The following is a 17,791-nucleotide window of genomic DNA, read 5'->3' as shown; positions in this document are numbered from 1 at the left end:
TGGGAAGGTCTCTTAGAAGCTGGAATATCCGAACTGTGAAGGGACCTTAGTTAGAGACCCTCTGGGCCAGGGTTCCCAACTTTCTTTATGTCATGGACCTTTTCTGGAAGCCTGAGAAAGCCTAGAGACCCTTTCTCAAAGAATGTTTTTAAATACACCAAAAAATACATAGGATTACAAAAGGAATGAATTCTATTGAAATCAAAAGATCATCTTTTTCTCATCCAAGTTCACGGACCCTCTGAAATCTATCCAAGGGATCACTAGATGCCAGGCTTAGAACCCCTGACCAAGACCAATCTCCTCACTTTATGGAAGAGAAAATAGAGGCCCAGAGAGAGAAATGATTTCCCAAAGGTCACATAGCACAGTTAGTGGGACAGGGTTGTTGGCTAACACTCCACAAACTTTAAAATTGCTTTCTTGGAAACAAGCCTGTGATCTGCAAATAGAATCATCCCTATTTACAATGAGGCTCAGAAATCAAATTACAAATAAGGGTCAATTCTAAAGCAAGAAGGGATCTTGGACTCCAATTTCTTTGTTTTTACAGATGGGGAAACTAAGGCCCAGAGAAGGGAAGTGACTTTCCCAGCCAAGGCTCTTTCTAATATTCTAGCTTGCTTTCTCATCTTGAAAGGGGGAGAGAAAGTAGACGGGCTCTCTGTAGCTGAGGGGTGCCTCAAACTGTGGGGAAAGTACTGGATTGGCAAGCAAAGGACCTGGATTCAAAACTCATTTCTGGCACTACTGTGCGCCATTGAACAAGCTATTTAACTTCACTAGGTCTCAGTTTCTTCACTTATAAAATGAGGGGTAGGACTAGATGACCTCTACGGTCCTGTCCAACTCAGGTTCTCAGACCCATGACCTCCCTGCCTCCTCCCCAGAGGAAGCTGCCTTTCTGAGCTCTTGCTTTCCACAGCCTGGCTTAGTAAATGTCCACACCCATAAATCCAGGGAGGAGGTGATGCCTGGGTGGGCCAAGCTGGGCACCCACTTCCTTGGCAAGCCTTAGTCTTGCTGGAATGAGAGGAGAGGTGAGGTGGGGGGGACAGGACAGGAATAAGGGCACTGAGCCCCAGACTGTTTAGCAAACAAGCAAGAGCCAAGGAAACCAGGACCTTTGAGGGTAGCTGCCCCAACTCCCAAGACCACATCCCCCCTCCCCATCCTCTGCCACCCAGGCTCAGTACAAATCAGGCTCCAGAAACACCATATGCTGTTAGGACACTTGCCATCTACCCATCCCCCAGGGAGTCCCAGGTGGATTCACCCTCATTGTCCAGATCGAGGAACTGAGGCTGGGAAGACTTGCCTGGAATCCCACAAGAAGTCAGTGCAGATAAAGGGTTCTCTTCCCCTTTGCCATGGACCACTTTTCATCCTACTATTCCTCCCTGGAATGGCTCCCTGTCTCCTTCAGATCATAGCTCTCCTTCAGGGGGCTCAAATACTATCTCTGGGGAGTTTCTGGGACTCCTCTAGCCCTGATCTTTTGTCTCTTTTACTGACCGGGGATTGTGAATTCTCCCTGCTTCCCTGTGCATCCTGTCCCCCTGACTACATACATGGGGGACTCAACTTGCTCTTCTGCCTCTAATATAGAGCAGCGGAGCATAGTTCTGAACCCCAAAATACACAAACTCTAAATAGTTGTTGATGGAAAGACTGACTTCCATGGCAACTCCCTCAAGCCAAAGCCTGCTGCTTCTTTAGCCCTGCACTGTCCCATGCATGTAGACACACACAAATGGGTCTGGAGGAGCCATAAGACCTTTTTCCCAGGGGAGCTTGACTTAGTCTCCCCTCCTCCCCTTTGAGTCCTGCACCTCCAATATTCTCCATCCTATATTCTAAGATCTCTCTCAACTCTGATAGGCTATGTTCTCTATTCTAAGATTCTTCCCAGCTGTTATCCATATTCCAAGGTCTCTTGGAGCTCTGATATTCTATGTTCCAAGTCCTGAGTGTCAGAGGGAATTAGTAGGTCTTAGGCTGAGGGTCCCCTAGATATGACTCCCCTATAGAATCCCTATTAGCCAAATGCACAATGTTTCCTTTTCTGCTCCAACTCGGTCTACCCTGGATATGAAGCTCATCTTGTCCAGACCAGTTGATGGACCAGAAAAGGGAAGTTCAGAATGAGGCAATGACCAGCCTAAAGTTACCCAAAGGCTTCTAAAATGGACAAGGACCCCAAAGCCCTGAATTTTTCCACTGAGCTCCTCTCAGCGCTGGCCACTCTTTCCCCTACCAATAGGGTGAGTCACATAATGTTCTCATATAGCATTCCCTCTGTCCCAGATAGTGTGGGAGGGATTGGGGGAGAAGGGATTGTGGAAAGTAGAGGATGATGGCTCCCTCTACTCTCCCCCATCAACAACCCCCCCCCGGCCATCCCTCCCTTCTTCCAAGGCCTCTGGGACTGGAACAAAGGTGTCATCAGCTGGCCTCCAGCTTGGGCAGGGCACAGAGCCCAGGATAGATAGGAGGGAGGGAAGGAGGCAACATGTGATCCCCATGGACTGTCCTACTAGGCTTTGGGTTCCTCCCCAATCCAGATTAGCTCCTCCCTCCTACCCCAGCCTGTCAGGTGGCCTGCCTTCCCTCTCCCTTGCTATAAGGGCCAGGATAGCTGGTAGAGAACAGGTACCCAGAAACTTTGGTCCAAGCTGGGAGTCCATAGCTCCCACCTAGCAGATATCCCTTCTTTTGGGGGCAAAGACTCAACAAATCTTTCCAACCCAGTCCAGGTCAGTGAACATGGGCTCTGAGCCTCAGCTAAGCTTCCAGATTCTCTAAAGGCAGCATGGCTATCTGGAAGGGAAGGGCTAGCACTGTGGGAGTCTGCCCTATTGGCTTTTTTTCTCCAAAAAAAAAAAGCACCCAACAAGCCTGAAGCCTGACCTCCTGGCTGCTGGGATTGCACTGACCATCTTGGTCTTACTCCCAGACATAGTAGAAGAAGATTAGGAAAACTGTAGGGTGAAAGGGATAAAGAAATGGTAGAGTAGGAAGGGAAAGGAGTCTTGGGGGGGGCTAGGGCAGAAAATTGAGGAGATTATCTAAGGGAAATGTGAGTAGCGAGGTATAGAAGGGCAGATCTGAGGGAGAAAGGGCAGCAAGTGGCAGGGGGAATCTGAAGGAGAGCAACAAGCTGTGGGGGAGCAGGTCTGGGGGAGATAATTGTGGGAGAGATGGTCTGGGGGAGATAGATGGAGGAGGGCAGGTCTGAAGGAGATGGGGCAGCAAGTTGGGAAGAATCTGACAGAGATGGGGCAACAAGCTATGGGAGGGAAGAAATAGAGGGCTCTGAAGAATCACAGATTTAATGCCGGACAGAATCTCCCAGGTCAGTTGGTCCAAGGCCCTCATTTTGGATTTAGGTTAGTAACTTGCCTCCAACAGCTAGTAACAGACAAAGCCAGAACTAAGATACTGCAGCCCGATACCCTGCCTGTAGCACCACAGCCATTCTCTGTAAGGAGGTATAGGGAAATGGCAAAGGGCTCTGTGGGATGGTAGGAGGCTCCAAATGCCTTGGTCCTGCTTACCCTCTCTTCTTTCTCAGCTCCCTCTAATACTACTATGTCGGCTAGAGAGGAAGGAGCAGTAGCGGCTCCAAACCAGAAACAAGAACCCAAGTCTAAGTCTCAGGTAAGCTGGAGGCAGAGGGTGTTCCAGCTCCTGTATGGCTGTTCCTCCATCCCACTGCATCCTCCTTGTAGCATGATCTACACTTGCCCAAGGGAAGCTGGGAAACAAACTGGGATGAGGTGGTAGGAACCAAGGGCTTACTTTTGGGGCTTTGGGGGATGAGCATGAGATGCCCAAGAGGGAAAAGAGGGGGGCGATGCTGGCTGATGCCTCATCAGTTCAAAGCACTGTTTGTATTTTCCAAAGTGGCTTTTCTATCTGTTCTTTTTATCCAATACTCACAATAGCCCTGAGAGTTTTGGAGGTTGCCAGGGCAGGGTTATTATCCCCGTCTGACAGATAAGGAAACTGCGGGCTAGGGAAGAAACAATAACTTGTCCCAAGGACACAGCAAGTCAGTGGGAGGACCTGAGTTCTTCCCTCTACACAAGCTTTGTAGTCAGTCAGCCAAAGACTACAAAAGGGACTGAGGCCATGGGGTATCCCCTCCATCCCTACCTAACTCACCCCTTCTCTTATTCTATCTCTTCTCTTTACAGTCTCTAGGAAATTTTCTAGGAAGCTTGCCCCTCTTTGGCTCAGCCCGAAGCCTATTTTCTTCTAGTTCATCGAAAGGGGCTCGTGGGAACATCAAGTCGGGACCTAACTCCCAACAGAGTGAGTGTGTGCTGGAAGGAAGGGAACCTGGGGGAGAAGGGAAGGTCTGGTAGCTCTCTGGCATAACACCAACAGCAATAATAATAGTAGGTAACATTTATACCATACTTTAAGGTTATTGTAAAACACTACACATGTATTCTTACATTTTGTCCTCACAAAAACCCAAGAATGTCTAAACAGCTTCTAAATAAATAGCTAAATAGTACTTGGGAAGTTGTTGCTTTAATTATTGCCTGTTTACTGATGAGGAAACTGAGGCAGCAAGGTCACACCATTTGCCACACAACAAATGTGTGTGAGGACGAATCTTGACCTCATCTTCTAGCTAAGCCCAAGATTTTGCTCACTGCACCCCTTGGCTACCTAGTATCCCTGTGGGGGTGAAGGCTTGGTACTGATCCAGCTTATATCCCAGAGAATGATCCTCCCAACTTTCCTCTCTGGACATGAGATTCGGAGAATCCAGGAATCTTAGAGGCTATATATAGGATCCAACACCTACATTTTACAGATGGGAAAACTGAGGCTCAGAGAAGGTGCCACTTTCCCAAGTCACGTGGGTAAGAAATAGCAGTGCAGACGAGAATCTTCTCCGGATCCTAAGCATGCCCCCGCTGGTTTACTGCCAGATTCCTCCCTTTGCCATGCCAGCTCAGGGGGTGGATGGGTAGGGGGTCAATCATTAGTATTCTGTACAGCTACTACGTGATATTGTGTGTGTGTGTGTGTGTGTGTGTGTGTGTGTGTGTGTGTGTGTGTGTGTAAAAGACAGAGACAAGATCAAAAAAGGCTGGGAGAGCGCCTCATTTTATCACTTAGAGAAGGAAACTGAGGAATCTCTCGTAGCTGGACAGGCTTCCATTAGGAAGCCCACCAACCCCATGCCCAGGCAGGATGGGCTCCTGGGAATGCTGCCCTGTAAAAGAGTGTAAGAGGGCGCTGGCAGGAGAAGGGAGGGCCACGTGGGGGTAATTGGATGGAGCAGGGGGGTGAAGGTGATAGAAGGGAGGAATGGTAAGGGGGTAGGTTTGTGCTTAATAGAAGGGTAGTGGTACTCAGAAATGGAATGGGCTGCCTCGGGAGACTTCGAGCCCTCCATCAATCATGGCGGTCTCCAAAAGCAGAGGCTAAGGGCCCACTTATACAAGTGGTATAGAAGGAATGACTGGGCAGGCTCAGGTTGGCCTCAATGATTTCCAAGGTCACTTGTAGCCCTACGGTTCTGGGAATCTATCCTAGAGCTGGCCCAGAGATGCTCCCTCCCCCACAAGCGGCCTCCTCCGCCTCCCCTCCCCAATCATCTGAGGCCTGGGCTCTGAGCCTCAGCTATCTGACTCCTGTCCCACATACCTCAGCTAGGGGTATCACAGCTGCCAATTCAGGGCCCAGGGTGGGCTGGCAGCAGGGAGAGGAGCCGCCCTCTGGCACCTTGCCCCCGGAGGTTCAGCACCAAAGGGGGGCTGGAGGGAGGCTCTGGGATGCCGCCTGCTATTCTGAACCCTTCAAGCCTCCACCCTGACCCAGCTGGAAAGCCCTGGCCAGTGAATTGCTGTAAAAGTTCGGATGGAACCAGGCCCTCTGGGTCAGAGAAGCAGCCTAATGGGTCCTTAAGGGGAGGGGGCGTGAATCGAGGCCCTGGGACGATAGCTACAACACTGCCTCCTGTAAACCCCTTCCGGAGCCCCATCAGAGCCCAAAGCCAGGGAGGGCTGAGAGAGAAGGGAACATCGCTGATGGGTTAAGTTTCTGTGCTCTCACTTCAAGGACAGCATGTTACCCAAAATGAATGACTTCCCCCACCCCTCACTCTCCAGAAATATTTCTGTGCTGCTGCCACCTGAGTTCTTCAGGCCTGATTTTTGGGGGGTCTCTTGACCTTTTAGGAACCGTAAGAAGCTGATAAGGTAGTGAAATGATAGACAAGTGGGAAGGACTGGACTTTCTGAGTCATCCTTGGCATAATCAAAGTTCTTGGTGAATATTGGGGACCATTCCTTATCCTCAACTCAGATGAAGTGGGAAGGCATGTAGGAGACGCCACTGCCCTGGAGAGCCAACCCCTGTTTATCCAGATGTAGGCTGGGAGGTTGGGTACGATCAGGGCAAGGCTCTGTACTTGTTTGGACTGGAATGCCCATTCAAGCCTTTAATGGCTGAGCATATCTGACTCTCTAAATGAGCCTCTTTGGACACTGCCTGCCTGCCAGATTCACACCTGGATAAACCATGTTGCTTTGTCTGTCCTCAACTCCTCTGACTCTACCTATAGTTTCATCCTCTTGTCCTTCCTCTGGTCTCTAAGTGTCTTGTCTCTTCAGGTTCCACTGCAGATGTGCACAACCCCAGAAACCTAGCCAAGCTGGAGGAGAAACCACCAGGAAATGTAAGAAGGGTAGAAGGGAGAATAATCAGGGGAGACATAATGCTCTGATCCCTGGATGTGGGAATGGGGAATAAGCTGGTCTCTGGGGACTTTGTGAATGGGAGTGAAGAATGCCATATTTGCCACTAGATTAATGATCCCTGAATGCTGCTTCCTTCATGTGACTCCCCACTTAATACCTTCCATGGGTCCCCATTCCCAACAGGCTCATTCAATCCAGCCCCTTCCTCCTTCAATGTTCTCCAGACCTAACTAGTTGGGCTACTTGTTGGACCCTAGACACACATGGTCTTGAATGATTAGCTGTCTTTCCCAACACATAAACTTTAATATGCCTAACTTGATGTGGACTTCTCAAAGGTTAGAACCCAGGTCTTCTCCTTCTCTGGCCTTTCCCACTTGCATAAGCAATCATAAAGGCCAACTTTTAATCAGCATTTACCAAATGCCTACACAAAGACTGATTGAATCAACACCGTTGCCATTTTCCCTCAGGTGAAATGCAAATTAAACATGGAAGTTATAAGGTCCCAAACATGCTTAATCACCCAAATATCTTGACCAAGTGAGGAGATGAAGCTAAAAATAGGATGAGATGAATTAGGAAACTGTGAGATTCTCTACTCTGGAGATTTTTAGGTGGAAACTGGATGACCACTGGTCAGGAAAATTGGGAAGGGGATTCTTATTCAGGTATAGGTAAGATTTGAGGATCATTGATGTCCATTCCAAATATGAGATATTATTATGCCTAAAAAAAGTTAGAGGGGAAGGGAAGAAGTGAGATTAGATTTTCCAAGAAGTGACCTCTAATCTTTCTGTCCACCAGGAAATGCCTGAGGCAAAGAAGATATACTCAAAGGTGACAGAGGAAAAAGACTCAGTCATTCCTGGGGTGCCCAATATGATGGACATGACCAAAGGCACAGTTCAGGGAGGTTTGGACTCCACCATGTCAATTGTGAGCAACACCAAAAATACTGTGGGCAAAGGAGTCTCTGGTGCTATGGACACAGCAAAAGGGGCAACCCAGGCTATTGCATCAGGCACCAAAGGTGTCATCCAGAGTGGCTTAGATACTACAAAAAACATAGCAACTGGTACAAAGGACACTTTCTACACTGGAATCACTGGAGCAATGGATGTAGCCAAAGGAGTAGTTCAGGGAGGTCTAGATACCTCAAAATCAGTCTTAAGTGGAACCAAGGATACTGTCTTGACTGGAGTCACTAGTGCCACAAAAGTGGCCAAGGGAGCCATCCTAAGTGGCTTAGACACCACTCAAAATATAGCAACAGGCACTAAAGATACTGTTTGCAGTGGTCTGACTGGGGCTATGAATGTGGCCAAAGGAGCTGTCCAGAGTGGCTTGGATGCTACACAAAACATAGCAGCTGGCACCAAGGACACACTCTGCACTGGTGTCACTAGTGCCACAAATGTGGCTAAAGGAGTTGTCCAAGGAGGTCTGGACACCACAAAATCAGTTCTAGGTGGAACCAAGGACACTGTATTGACTGGAGTCACTGGTGCCACAAATTTAGCCAAGGGAGCTATACAGAGTGGCCTGGATACTACCCAAAAAATAGCAACCGGTACTAAGGACACTGTCTTGACTGGAGTCACTGGTGCCATGAATGTGGCCAAAGGAGCTGTCCAGACTGGCGTTGATGCTACACAGAACATAGCAGCTGGCACTAAGGATACTGTCTACACTGGAGTCACTAGTGCCACAAATGTGGCCAAAGGAGTTGTCCAAGGAGGTCTGAATACTACAAAATCAGTTCTAGGTGGAACCAAGGACACTGTCATGACTGGAGTCACTGGTGCCACAAATTTAGCCAAGGGAGCTATACAGAGTGGCCTGGATACTACCCAAAAAATAGCAACCGGTACTAAGGACACTGTCTTGACTGGAGTCACTGGTGCCATGAATGTGGCCAAAGGAGCTGTCCAGACTGGCTTTGATGCTACACAGAACATAGCAGCTGGCACTAAGGATACTGTCTATACTGGAGTCACTAGTGCCACAAATGTGGCCAAAGGAGTTGTCCAAGGAGGTCTGAATACCACAAAATCAGTCCTAGGTGGAACCAAGGACACTGTCATGACTGGAGTCACCGGTGCCACAAAAGTAGCCAAAGGAGCTATACAGAGTGGCCTGGATACTACCCAAAAAATAGCAACCGGTACTAAGGACACTGTCTTGACTGGAGTCACTGGTGCCATGAATGTGGCCAAAGGAGCTGTCCAGAGTGGCTTTGATGCCACACAGAACATAGCAGCTGGCACTAAGGATACTGTCTATACTGGAGTCACTAGTGCCACAAATGTGGCCAAAGGAGTTGTCCAAGGAGGTCTGAATACCACAAAATCAGTCCTAGGTGGAACCAAGGACACTGTCATGACTGGAGTCACCGGTGCCACAAAAGTAGCCAAAGGAGCTATACAGAGTGGCCTGGATACTACCCAAAAAATAGCAACCGGTACTAAGGACACTGTCTTGACTGGAGTCACTGGTGCCATGAATGTGGCCAAAGGAGCTGTCCAGAGTGGCTTTGATGCCACACAGAACATAGCAGCTGGCACTAAGGATACTGTCTACACTGGAGTCACTAGTGCCACAAATGTGGCCAAAGGAGTTGTCCAAGGAGGTCTGAATACCACAAAATCAGTCCTAGGTGGAACCAAGGACACTGTCATGACTGGAGTCACCGGTGCCACAAAAGTAGCCAAAGGAGCTATACAGAGTGGCCTGGATACTACCCAAAAAATAGCAACCGGTACTAAGGACACTGTCTTGACTGGAGTCACTGGTGCCATGAATGTGGCCAAAGGAGCTGTCCAGAGTGGTTTGGATGCTACACAGAACATAGCAGCTGGCACTAAGGATACTGTCTATACTGGAGTCACTAGTGCCACAAATTTAGCCAAAGGAGCTATACAGAGTGGCCTGGATACTACCCAAAAAATAGCAACCGGTACTAAGGACACTGTCTTGACTGGAGTCACTGGTGCCATGAATGTGGCCAAAGGAGCTGTCCAGACTGGCTTTGATGCTACACAGAACATAGCAGCTGGCACTAAGGATACTGTCTATACTGGAGTCACTAGTGCCACAAATTTAGCCAAAGGAGTTGTCCAAGGAGGTCTGAATACCACAAAATCAGTTCTAGGTGGAACCAAGGACACTGTCGTGATGGGAGTCACTGGTGCCACAAATTTAGCCAAGGGAGCCATCCAGAGTGGCCTAGACACTACCCAAAAAATAGCAACTGGCACTAAGGACACTGTCCTGACTGGAGTCACTGGTGCAATGAATGTGGCCAAAGGAGCTATCCAGACTGGCTTGGATGCTACACAGAACATAGCAGCTGGCACTAAGGACACTGTCTGCACTGGAGTCACTAGTGCCACAAATGTGGCCAAAGGAGTTGTCCAAGGAGGTCTGGACACCACAAAATCAGTTCTAGGTGGAACCAAGGACACTGTCTTGACTGGAGTCACTGGTGCCACAAAAGTAGCCAAGGGAGCTATCCAGAGTGGCCTGGACACCACCCAAAAAATAGCAACTGGCACTAAGGACACTGTCTGCACTGGTGTCACTAGTGCCACAAATGTAGCCAAAGGAGTTGTCCAAGGAGGTCTGGACACCACAAAATCAGTTTTAGGTGGAACCAAGGACACTGTCGTGACTGGAGTCACTGGTGCCACAAAAGTAGCCAAGGGAGCTATCCAGAGTGGCCTGGACACCACCCAAAAAATAGCAACTGGCACTAAGGACACTGTCTGCACTGGTGTCACTAGTGCCACAAATGTAGCCAAAGGAGTTGTCCAAGGAGGTCTGGACACCACAAAATCAGTTCTAGGTGGAACCAAGGACACTGTTATGACTGGAGTCACTGGTGCCATAAATGTAGCCAAAGGAGCTATCCAGAGTGGCCTGGACACCACCCAAAAAATAGCAACTGGCACTAAGGACACTGTCTACACTGGTGTCACTAGTGCCACAAATGTAGCCAAAGGAGTTGTTCAAGGAGGTCTGGATACCACAAAATCAGTTCTAGGTGGAACCAAGGACACTGTTGTGACTGGAGTCACTGGTGCCACAAAAGTAGCCAAGGGAGCTATCCAGAGTGGCTTGGATGCTACACAGAACATAGCAGCTGGCACTAAAGACACTGTCTTCACTGGTGTCACTAGTGCCACAAATGTGGCCAAAGGAGTTGTCCAAGGAGGTCTGGACACCACAAAATCGGTTCTAGGTGGAACCAAGGATACTGTCTTGACTGGAGTCACTGGTGCCATGAATGTGGCCAAAGGAGCTATCCAGAGTGGCCTGGACACCACCCAAAAAATAGCAGCTGGCACTAAGGACACTGTCTACACTGGTGTCACTAGTGCTACAAATGTGGCCAAAGGAGTTGTCCAAGGAAGTCTAGACACCACAAAATCAGTTCTAGGTGGAACCAAGGACACTGTTGTGACTGGCTTCACTGGTGCCACAAAAGTAGCTAAGGGAGCTATCCAGAGTGGCTTGGATGCTACACAAAACATAGCAGCTGACACTAAAGACACTGTCTGCACTGGTGTCACTAGTGCCACAAATGTAGCCAAAGGAGTTGTCCAAGGAGGTCTGGACACCACAAAATCAGTTCTAGGTGGAACCAAGGACACTGTATTGACTGGAGTCACTAGTGCCATGAATGTGGCCAAAGGAGCTATCCAGAGTGACCTGGATACCACCCAAAAATTAGCAACTGGCACTAAGGACAATGTCTTGACAGGAGTCACTGGTGCTATGAATGTGGCCAAAGGAGCTATCCAAAGTGGTTTGGATGCTGCACAAAACATAGCAGCTGGCACTAAGGACACTGTCTGCACTGGAGTCACTAGTGCCACAAATGTAACCAAGGGAGTTGTCCAAGGAGGTCTGGACACCACAAAATCAGTTCTAGGTGGAACCAAAGACACTGTCTTGACTGGAGTCACTGGTGCCATGAATGTGGCCAAAGGAGCTGTCCAGAGTGGTTTGGATGCTACACAGAACATAGCAGCTGGCACTAAGGACACTGTCTGCACTGGAGTCACTAGTGCCACAAATATGGCCAAAGGAGTTGTCCAAGGAGGTCTGGACACCACAAAATCAGTTCTAGGTGGAACCAAGGACACTGTTGTGACTGGAGTCACTGGTGCCACAAAAGTAGCCAAGGGAGCCATCCAGACTGGCCTGGATACCACCCAAAAAATAGCAACTGGCACTAAGGACACTGTTTTGACTGGAGTCACTGGTGCCATGAATGTGGCCAAAGGAGCTATCCAGGCTGGCTTGGATGCTACACAAAACTTAGCAGCTGGCACCAAGGACACTGTCTGCACCAGTGTCACTGGTGCCACAAATGTGGCCAAAGGAGTTGTCCAAGGAGGTCTGGACACCACAATATCGGTTCTAGGTGGAACCAAAGACACTGTCTATAGTGGAGTTACTGGTACCATGAATGTGGCCAAAGGAGCTATCCAGAGTGGCTTGGACACCACTCAAAAAATAGCAGCTGGCACTAAAGACACTATCTGTACTGGAGTCTCTGGTGCAATGAATGTGGCCAGAGGAGTCATCCAGAGTGGCTTAGATACTGCACAAAACATGGCAACTGGCACTAAAGATACTGTTTGTGCTGGAATCACTGGTACGGTGAATGTGACTCAAAGTCTTATCCAGGGAGGTCTAGACACCACAAAATCCATTGTGATAGGAACCAAGGACTCTGTCTGCCGTGGTGAGACTAAGGTGGAGCATGTGGCCAAACAGGCCATTGAGACTGGATTAGACACTGCCCAATTAATTCCTACTGTCACCAAAGATGCTCTGTCTGGAGGAGTCTCCAGTGCAGTGGACCTGACTAAAGAAGCTGCTCATGGAGGTCTGGAAATCCCCAAGGTAGCTGCAAAAGGCACCACGGGTCTGGCCTCCACTCTGATGGATCTTGCCAAAGGGGTCATCCAGAAAGAAGCAAATGTACCCAATTGCCCTGGTCTAAGTGAAGAGCCCAGTGTCACCCAAGTGCTAATTGGCAACTGGAAAAACGTAGGCCACAAATCAGAGGAGCAAGCTGCCTTCCTCGCTATGAATGAAGAAGAACTAGGTAAGTATGTCTTAAAGAAGACGTACAAGATATAGAACAAGGAGGGAGATGGGATAGGCTTCAAAATTTATCCTGCCCTGACTCCAATCTTGAGTTACTCCCATAGCACTGAAACTAGATGACCAACTTTCAGTGTTGATTTACTGATTCCTAGAGAACCTTCCTCCTCTGGTTGAAAGGTTGCCTCTAGGGCTTTGATCTTTCTAGTTCACCCTTCACTTCTCCCTTCTCTCAAAACCTTCAATTTCATTTTAGCTAATATAGGGCCACCCTCCTTCGATTAAAAGGTATCGTGGGAGAACTCACAGGTGAAAATTGTTTAAAACATAATTACCAGTTTGATATGACTTTAGAAAGTCCATTAGTAAAAGGCCACTCTGTTATTACTGGGTTCTTTTTGTTAATTGTTATATGTATATATAAAATGCTACATTATAAGCTTCATGAGGGCAGGGACTTTCCTCCAGTGCCCAGCACATAGCAGATGCTTAATAAATAATAAAATAAAGGGCAGTTAGGTGGCACAGCAGATAGAGTGCTGTTAGGAGGGTCTAGGTTCATATTTGGCCTCAGACATTTCCTAGTTGCTTGACCTTGGACAAGTCACTTAACCCCCATTTGCCTGGCAGGGCAGGGCAGGGCAGGAAAGGGAAAGGAAGAACTATGAAAAAAGAAAAGGGGGACTTGAAGAGGACCCAAGGACCCCCCCCTACCCCACCCCAGATTAACTCCTCCCTCCATTTTCCTTCTTGCAGCTCAGCTGGCTGCCTATGATCTGGGGCCAAAGGTGCTATCTTTAGACCAGAAGAACTATTTTGTGGAACTGAAAAACTTGCCCACCAGCCTCCACCTGAGGGCCTATGAGCACACCTTAAGCAAACTGCAAGAGATCAAGAAACAAACCTCGGAGATCTTTTCTGAGCTGCAAGAGACCCTCAAACTGGTAGGAAAACCCTCCTCCAGCTCCCATGCCCGCTTGTCTTTCCTTCAGCTACACTTACATCATCCTTGGGTCAGCTCTCTCCAAGCTACTCCGGCCAGGGGTGGTAGAACTTTGTCCTCAGCATACCATCCCTTTCCTCTATAGATCTCAAAGTACTTTACATAAAAGTTTACATACCATTCCCCCCCCTCCATCCACAGGCATCACCACAGAGAGATGAAAGATCTATACTTTCCTTCCACGTCCCTTTCTATGTTCCTCTCAAGCTGTGGCCCCATTTCCACCCTAAAACTCCCTCTAGCCCCACCCCATCCTCAATGCCATACCTCTCCCAATCCCATATCAAGTGCCCTCAGCACCAAAAACCTTTCTTCTTCCTGACCCTAAATTCTCATCCCCTCAGTCCTGGGATTTCAGTTAGGCAATTGGAGAAAAACCATCTAAACCAAGATTCTCCTGGGGAATGACTGATTCATCCCTTCCAATGACACATTTGTTTTTGTTTTTAAACTCTTACCTTCCACCTTAGAATCAATTCTATGTATTGGTTCTAAAGCAGAAGAGTGGTAGGGGCAAGGCAATGGGGGTTAAGTGACAGCTAAGAAGGGTCTGAGGCCAGATTTGAACTTAGGATTTCCTGTTTCTAGGCCTGGCTCTCAATCCACTGAGCCACCCAGCTGTGCCCAATACTTGTTTTTTGTGTTGTTTTTTTTTAATGAGCTTTTATTAACCCAATTGAATCTGAGTGGAATTTTAGACAGAATTTGGGAAGAGAGGGGGCATCCTTGGGATCCTTAAATTACACTACATACAGTATTGATCCAAATGTCACACTTTTCTAAATCTGGGCTGTGAGGACCTGATCGTGATTTATTACAACTGTCATCTTTCAAGGTATAACTTTGTTTGGGGGCGTCTTCCTTTCAAATATTGTTTTAGGGTATGGGAAGCCAAAATTTACACCAGTACAGTTGGAAGTAGCATACCATATGGGTGACCCTACAGGGCAGCCATAGCTCCTCAAAGGGAGGATGACCTGAGGTCAGAGGCAGGTCTCTAGACACCCAGACCAATTACTCCAACTGAGGTGATGAACCCTGGATTGGGACTCAGAAAACCAGAGTTTAAATCATGAGTCAGCTTGCTCACTCACCAGCTGGCCTTCAGTTTCCTCATCTATAAAATGATGGCAACTGAGCTTTAGAATCCCATGTCCCCAACTTATGAACTCCTAAGCTACCCTGATTCAGGCAAGAACCCCATCCCCGCCCCTTCATTTTGCTCTCCTTCAGATTCAAGAGGTCAAAGAGAACATGGAGAAGAGCCATGCCCAGGAAGAGGGGCTGAACTGCAGGCAGTCCCAGGAGACTAACCAAAGTGAGGTATGGTGAGGGGTATGCACTCCTACCCAGGGCAGGGGGAGATGGGGGGAAAGAGTTTTTATCTGTCTCCCCTGCTCACTTTTCTCCTCCTTCTGCAGCTTCCAGAGTCCAGGCTTCTCCCCAGAGCTCGAAGCCTAGTCCAACAGCTGCATGCCAACTACAGGGTCCTGGGCACCAGTCTCCAAGGCCTCCCCAGTGAGTTTCAGCAAGGGATTCAGCGGGCACGCTATTGTGTTGGAGAGCTTCATGGACTCCTTGCCATTGCTCGATCATTTTGGGATCTGTCTTCCATGGAGCTGGCCCAGAGTCGTCAGAGCCTGAACCAGACATGGCTGGGGCTAGAGGGGCTCATGGAGGGCCTGGCCTATATGACTCCACTCACCTGGCTGATGGGACCCTTCCCGATAACTAAAGAGTAAAATGCTGGGGAAAGTCTCTTTCCCCCTCCCACAAGTGCTGAACTGGGGAGTAAAACCACCCTGTGCTTTAAGGTGCCCTGTGCCTGACCTTCCCTGAATCTCATCCTTCCACTCTTCCCCACCCCTTTTACCTTCAAAGGCCTTCCTTCTTCTTTGGCTAGTTGCCCAAGGCCTGACTCTGCTTTGCTGCAGGAAGAAGCTGAGGCCTAGGCTGGGGTCAGGGCAATGCTAAGCAAAAGGGAGCAGCTGTTGAGGCTTGCCTTCATGCTCCTTCCTTTCCTTCTCATCACAAATATTTCACATCCCTCACATTGCCATCCCATACCTGTAGCCCTTGCCTTTTTCCAGTCTCTTTCCAAGGAGCTGGGGTGAAAAGGAAGAGTCAGAGAATTTTGGTCTAATCTCAGAAACACCAAATTTCAAAAAGCATTTAGTACAATATCCCTTGACAAAGAGTCCTTTGGTCTTCATTGAAGACCCCCGATGATGGGAAATTGACTACATCCCTAAAAGTCCATTCCATTTTTGGAAGCCTCTTATTGCTAAGAACTTTGCAAGAGATCTCCTAAACTTTTGGATTAAGAAACCAAGTGGGTGCAAGGCAAGGGAGAGAAGGTCCTTAGTCTCTAGAATCAATGTCAAGATGAATCTACCCTCCTGGGCCCTAGGTAGCTAGGGCTTTCAAATGATTAAAAAAAAAAAGTGATAGTTGACATTTGTCTAGTATTTTCCATCTTTCAAAGCACTTTACATACTCCTTTATAATAAACCTGTGAAGTCGACCACATAATTACTATCCCCATTTTAAAGAAAATGGGAGTCATGGAAAGTAATATGCCCAAGGTCAGACAAGGAGTTAGGTAGCAGGGCTGAGATTAGAGCCCAGGTCCCGATTCTAAATCTATTACTTTCCACTATATGTTCTCTTTCGTGTGTCCTTCCACTTCCCATAGTTAGGCCGGAGTAAGATCTCCTAAGCTCCAAACTGTAGCTTCAATGGCAGGGTGAAGCAGTCACAGAATCACAGAATTTGAGAGCTGGAAGAAATCTCAATGTCCACCTAAGTTCAACTGATATTTGAGAAAGTTCCTATCATGGGTCCCCTAACACCCTTAAAGATCTCCTGTGTGAGTCTCCTTGAAAGCATTCAAAACAATCCCTGAACTTTGACCTACCACAAGAGCATGGATTTAATGTTGCCATTCCTGAGGGGCTAGAAAATCATCAGTTCCCCTCAGAGGTCACCCTAACCCCTTGGTCCTGCCTGGTGCTTGGATTCCACTCATCCTGTCTCCCCCAGGCTCTCTCGTCAGATTTCTAAGTCTTGGTCCCCTGAACTTGTGCCCTAGGGCTTCAAAATCAGAGTGAGGCCACCCCAATTCCACATTCACAGTGAACAGGCTTTGCCTACCAGGTAAGGGACTTGATTCAGGGACTAGGCTAAAAAAAGAGTCAACCCTTCCCAACCCCTCCCATATACCTCACCCCATTTATTCTGCTTACTGTTGAGCAACTCAAGTTCATACCCCCCCACCCCATCCTTCTCAAGGTATAGACCCCTGGATGTGAAATCCTGCCTGAGGAGCTCCTTCCAACTGGCCCTATTCTTCCAAATATCAATGGTGCAGCTGAGCCAACTGAAGGCAAGAGTGGGATTCAGAACACAAATGTCTGATCTTCCCTTAGGAGAAGGGTCCTCCAATGGAATCCAGGGAAATCAAGTCACCCCTGCTTTATGCTAATAACCTTCACCTTCCCACCTGCAACACAACCTTAGTGTGACCCTGCTGGACTAAATGAGATGTTAATAGAGAAGCCCCATCCATTTTCTCCACTAAATCTTCAAACATTGCTCAGGCCAGAGGCAGCTACCAGAGCAAAATGTTGCTGCCCTCTTGACAGGAACCAAAGCATCTTTTAACAGACTGGTTCTGTTGATACTAAGCTCAGGGACCCTTCAGGGAGGGGGATTTTAAGACAATTTCAGTCTTCCTGATTCCAGAGCTACTTAGTTCAACCCTCTGAACTCCTGAGAGATGAACAGGGGAAGCTGCCATCTAAATCCCTATTTACCTGCTAGTTTTCTGGAGCTGGATGAGGCCTCAGAGAAAATGAGCACAGCACCACAAGGAAAGCTGGCACCTAGCATTAATGAAGTTATACGAACAAGCAGGTGGGGCTGCTTTGGACAATCTGGTTCG

At 48.2% G+C, this 17,791-nt stretch overlaps 1 protein-coding gene across 2 annotated transcripts; it reads left to right on the top strand.

The window, feature by feature from the left end:
- The first annotated feature begins 1,963 nt into the window (after positions 1–1,963).
- On the top strand, positions 1,964–16,303 carry PLIN4 (perilipin 4). 2 transcript variants are annotated; one of them, XM_007488923.3, is made up of 8 exons: positions 1,964–2,264; positions 3,575–3,660; positions 4,200–4,317; positions 6,639–6,703; positions 7,533–12,846; positions 13,602–13,789; positions 15,082–15,171; positions 15,270–16,303. In XM_007488923.3, exons 2-8 carry the CDS (start codon positions 3,592–3,594, stop codon positions 15,588–15,590), a joined length of 6,165 nt encoding a protein of 2,054 aa, XP_007488985.2. In that variant the 5' UTR covers positions 1,964–2,264; positions 3,575–3,591; the 3' UTR covers positions 15,591–16,303. The 2 variants fall into 2 exon arrangements, with proteins under 2 accessions (XP_007488985.2, XP_007488984.2); XM_007488922.3 differs by lacking the exon at positions 1,964–2,264 and adding an exon at positions 2,374–2,756.
- Positions 16,304–17,791: the final 1,488 nt, after the last annotated feature.

The sequence above is a fragment of the Monodelphis domestica genome, chromosome 3 (assembly GCF_027887165.1).
Source record: "Monodelphis domestica isolate mMonDom1 chromosome 3, mMonDom1.pri, whole genome shotgun sequence".
Classification (NCBI taxonomy): domain Eukaryota; kingdom Metazoa; phylum Chordata; class Mammalia; order Didelphimorphia; family Didelphidae; genus Monodelphis; species Monodelphis domestica.
The sequence above is the reverse complement of the archived record's forward strand: the minus strand, read 5'-3'. Positions and strand labels throughout refer to the sequence as shown.

What these genes read in the sequence shown, in the direction of transcription:
- PLIN4 (XM_007488923.3), top strand. Translation starts at nt 3,592, where the DNA reads ATGTCGGCTAGAGAGGAAGGAGCAGTAGCGGCTCCAAACCAGAAACAA. An exon ending in AACCCAAGTCTAAGTCTCAG is followed by an intron (nt 3,661 to 4,199) that starts GTAAGCTGGAGG and finishes TTCTCTTTACAG; the next exon opens with TCTCTAGGAAATTTTCTAGG. An exon ending in TGCAAGAGACCCTCAAACTG is followed by an intron (nt 13,790 to 15,081) that starts GTAGGAAAACCC and finishes GCTCTCCTTCAG; the next exon opens with ATTCAAGAGGTCAAAGAGAA.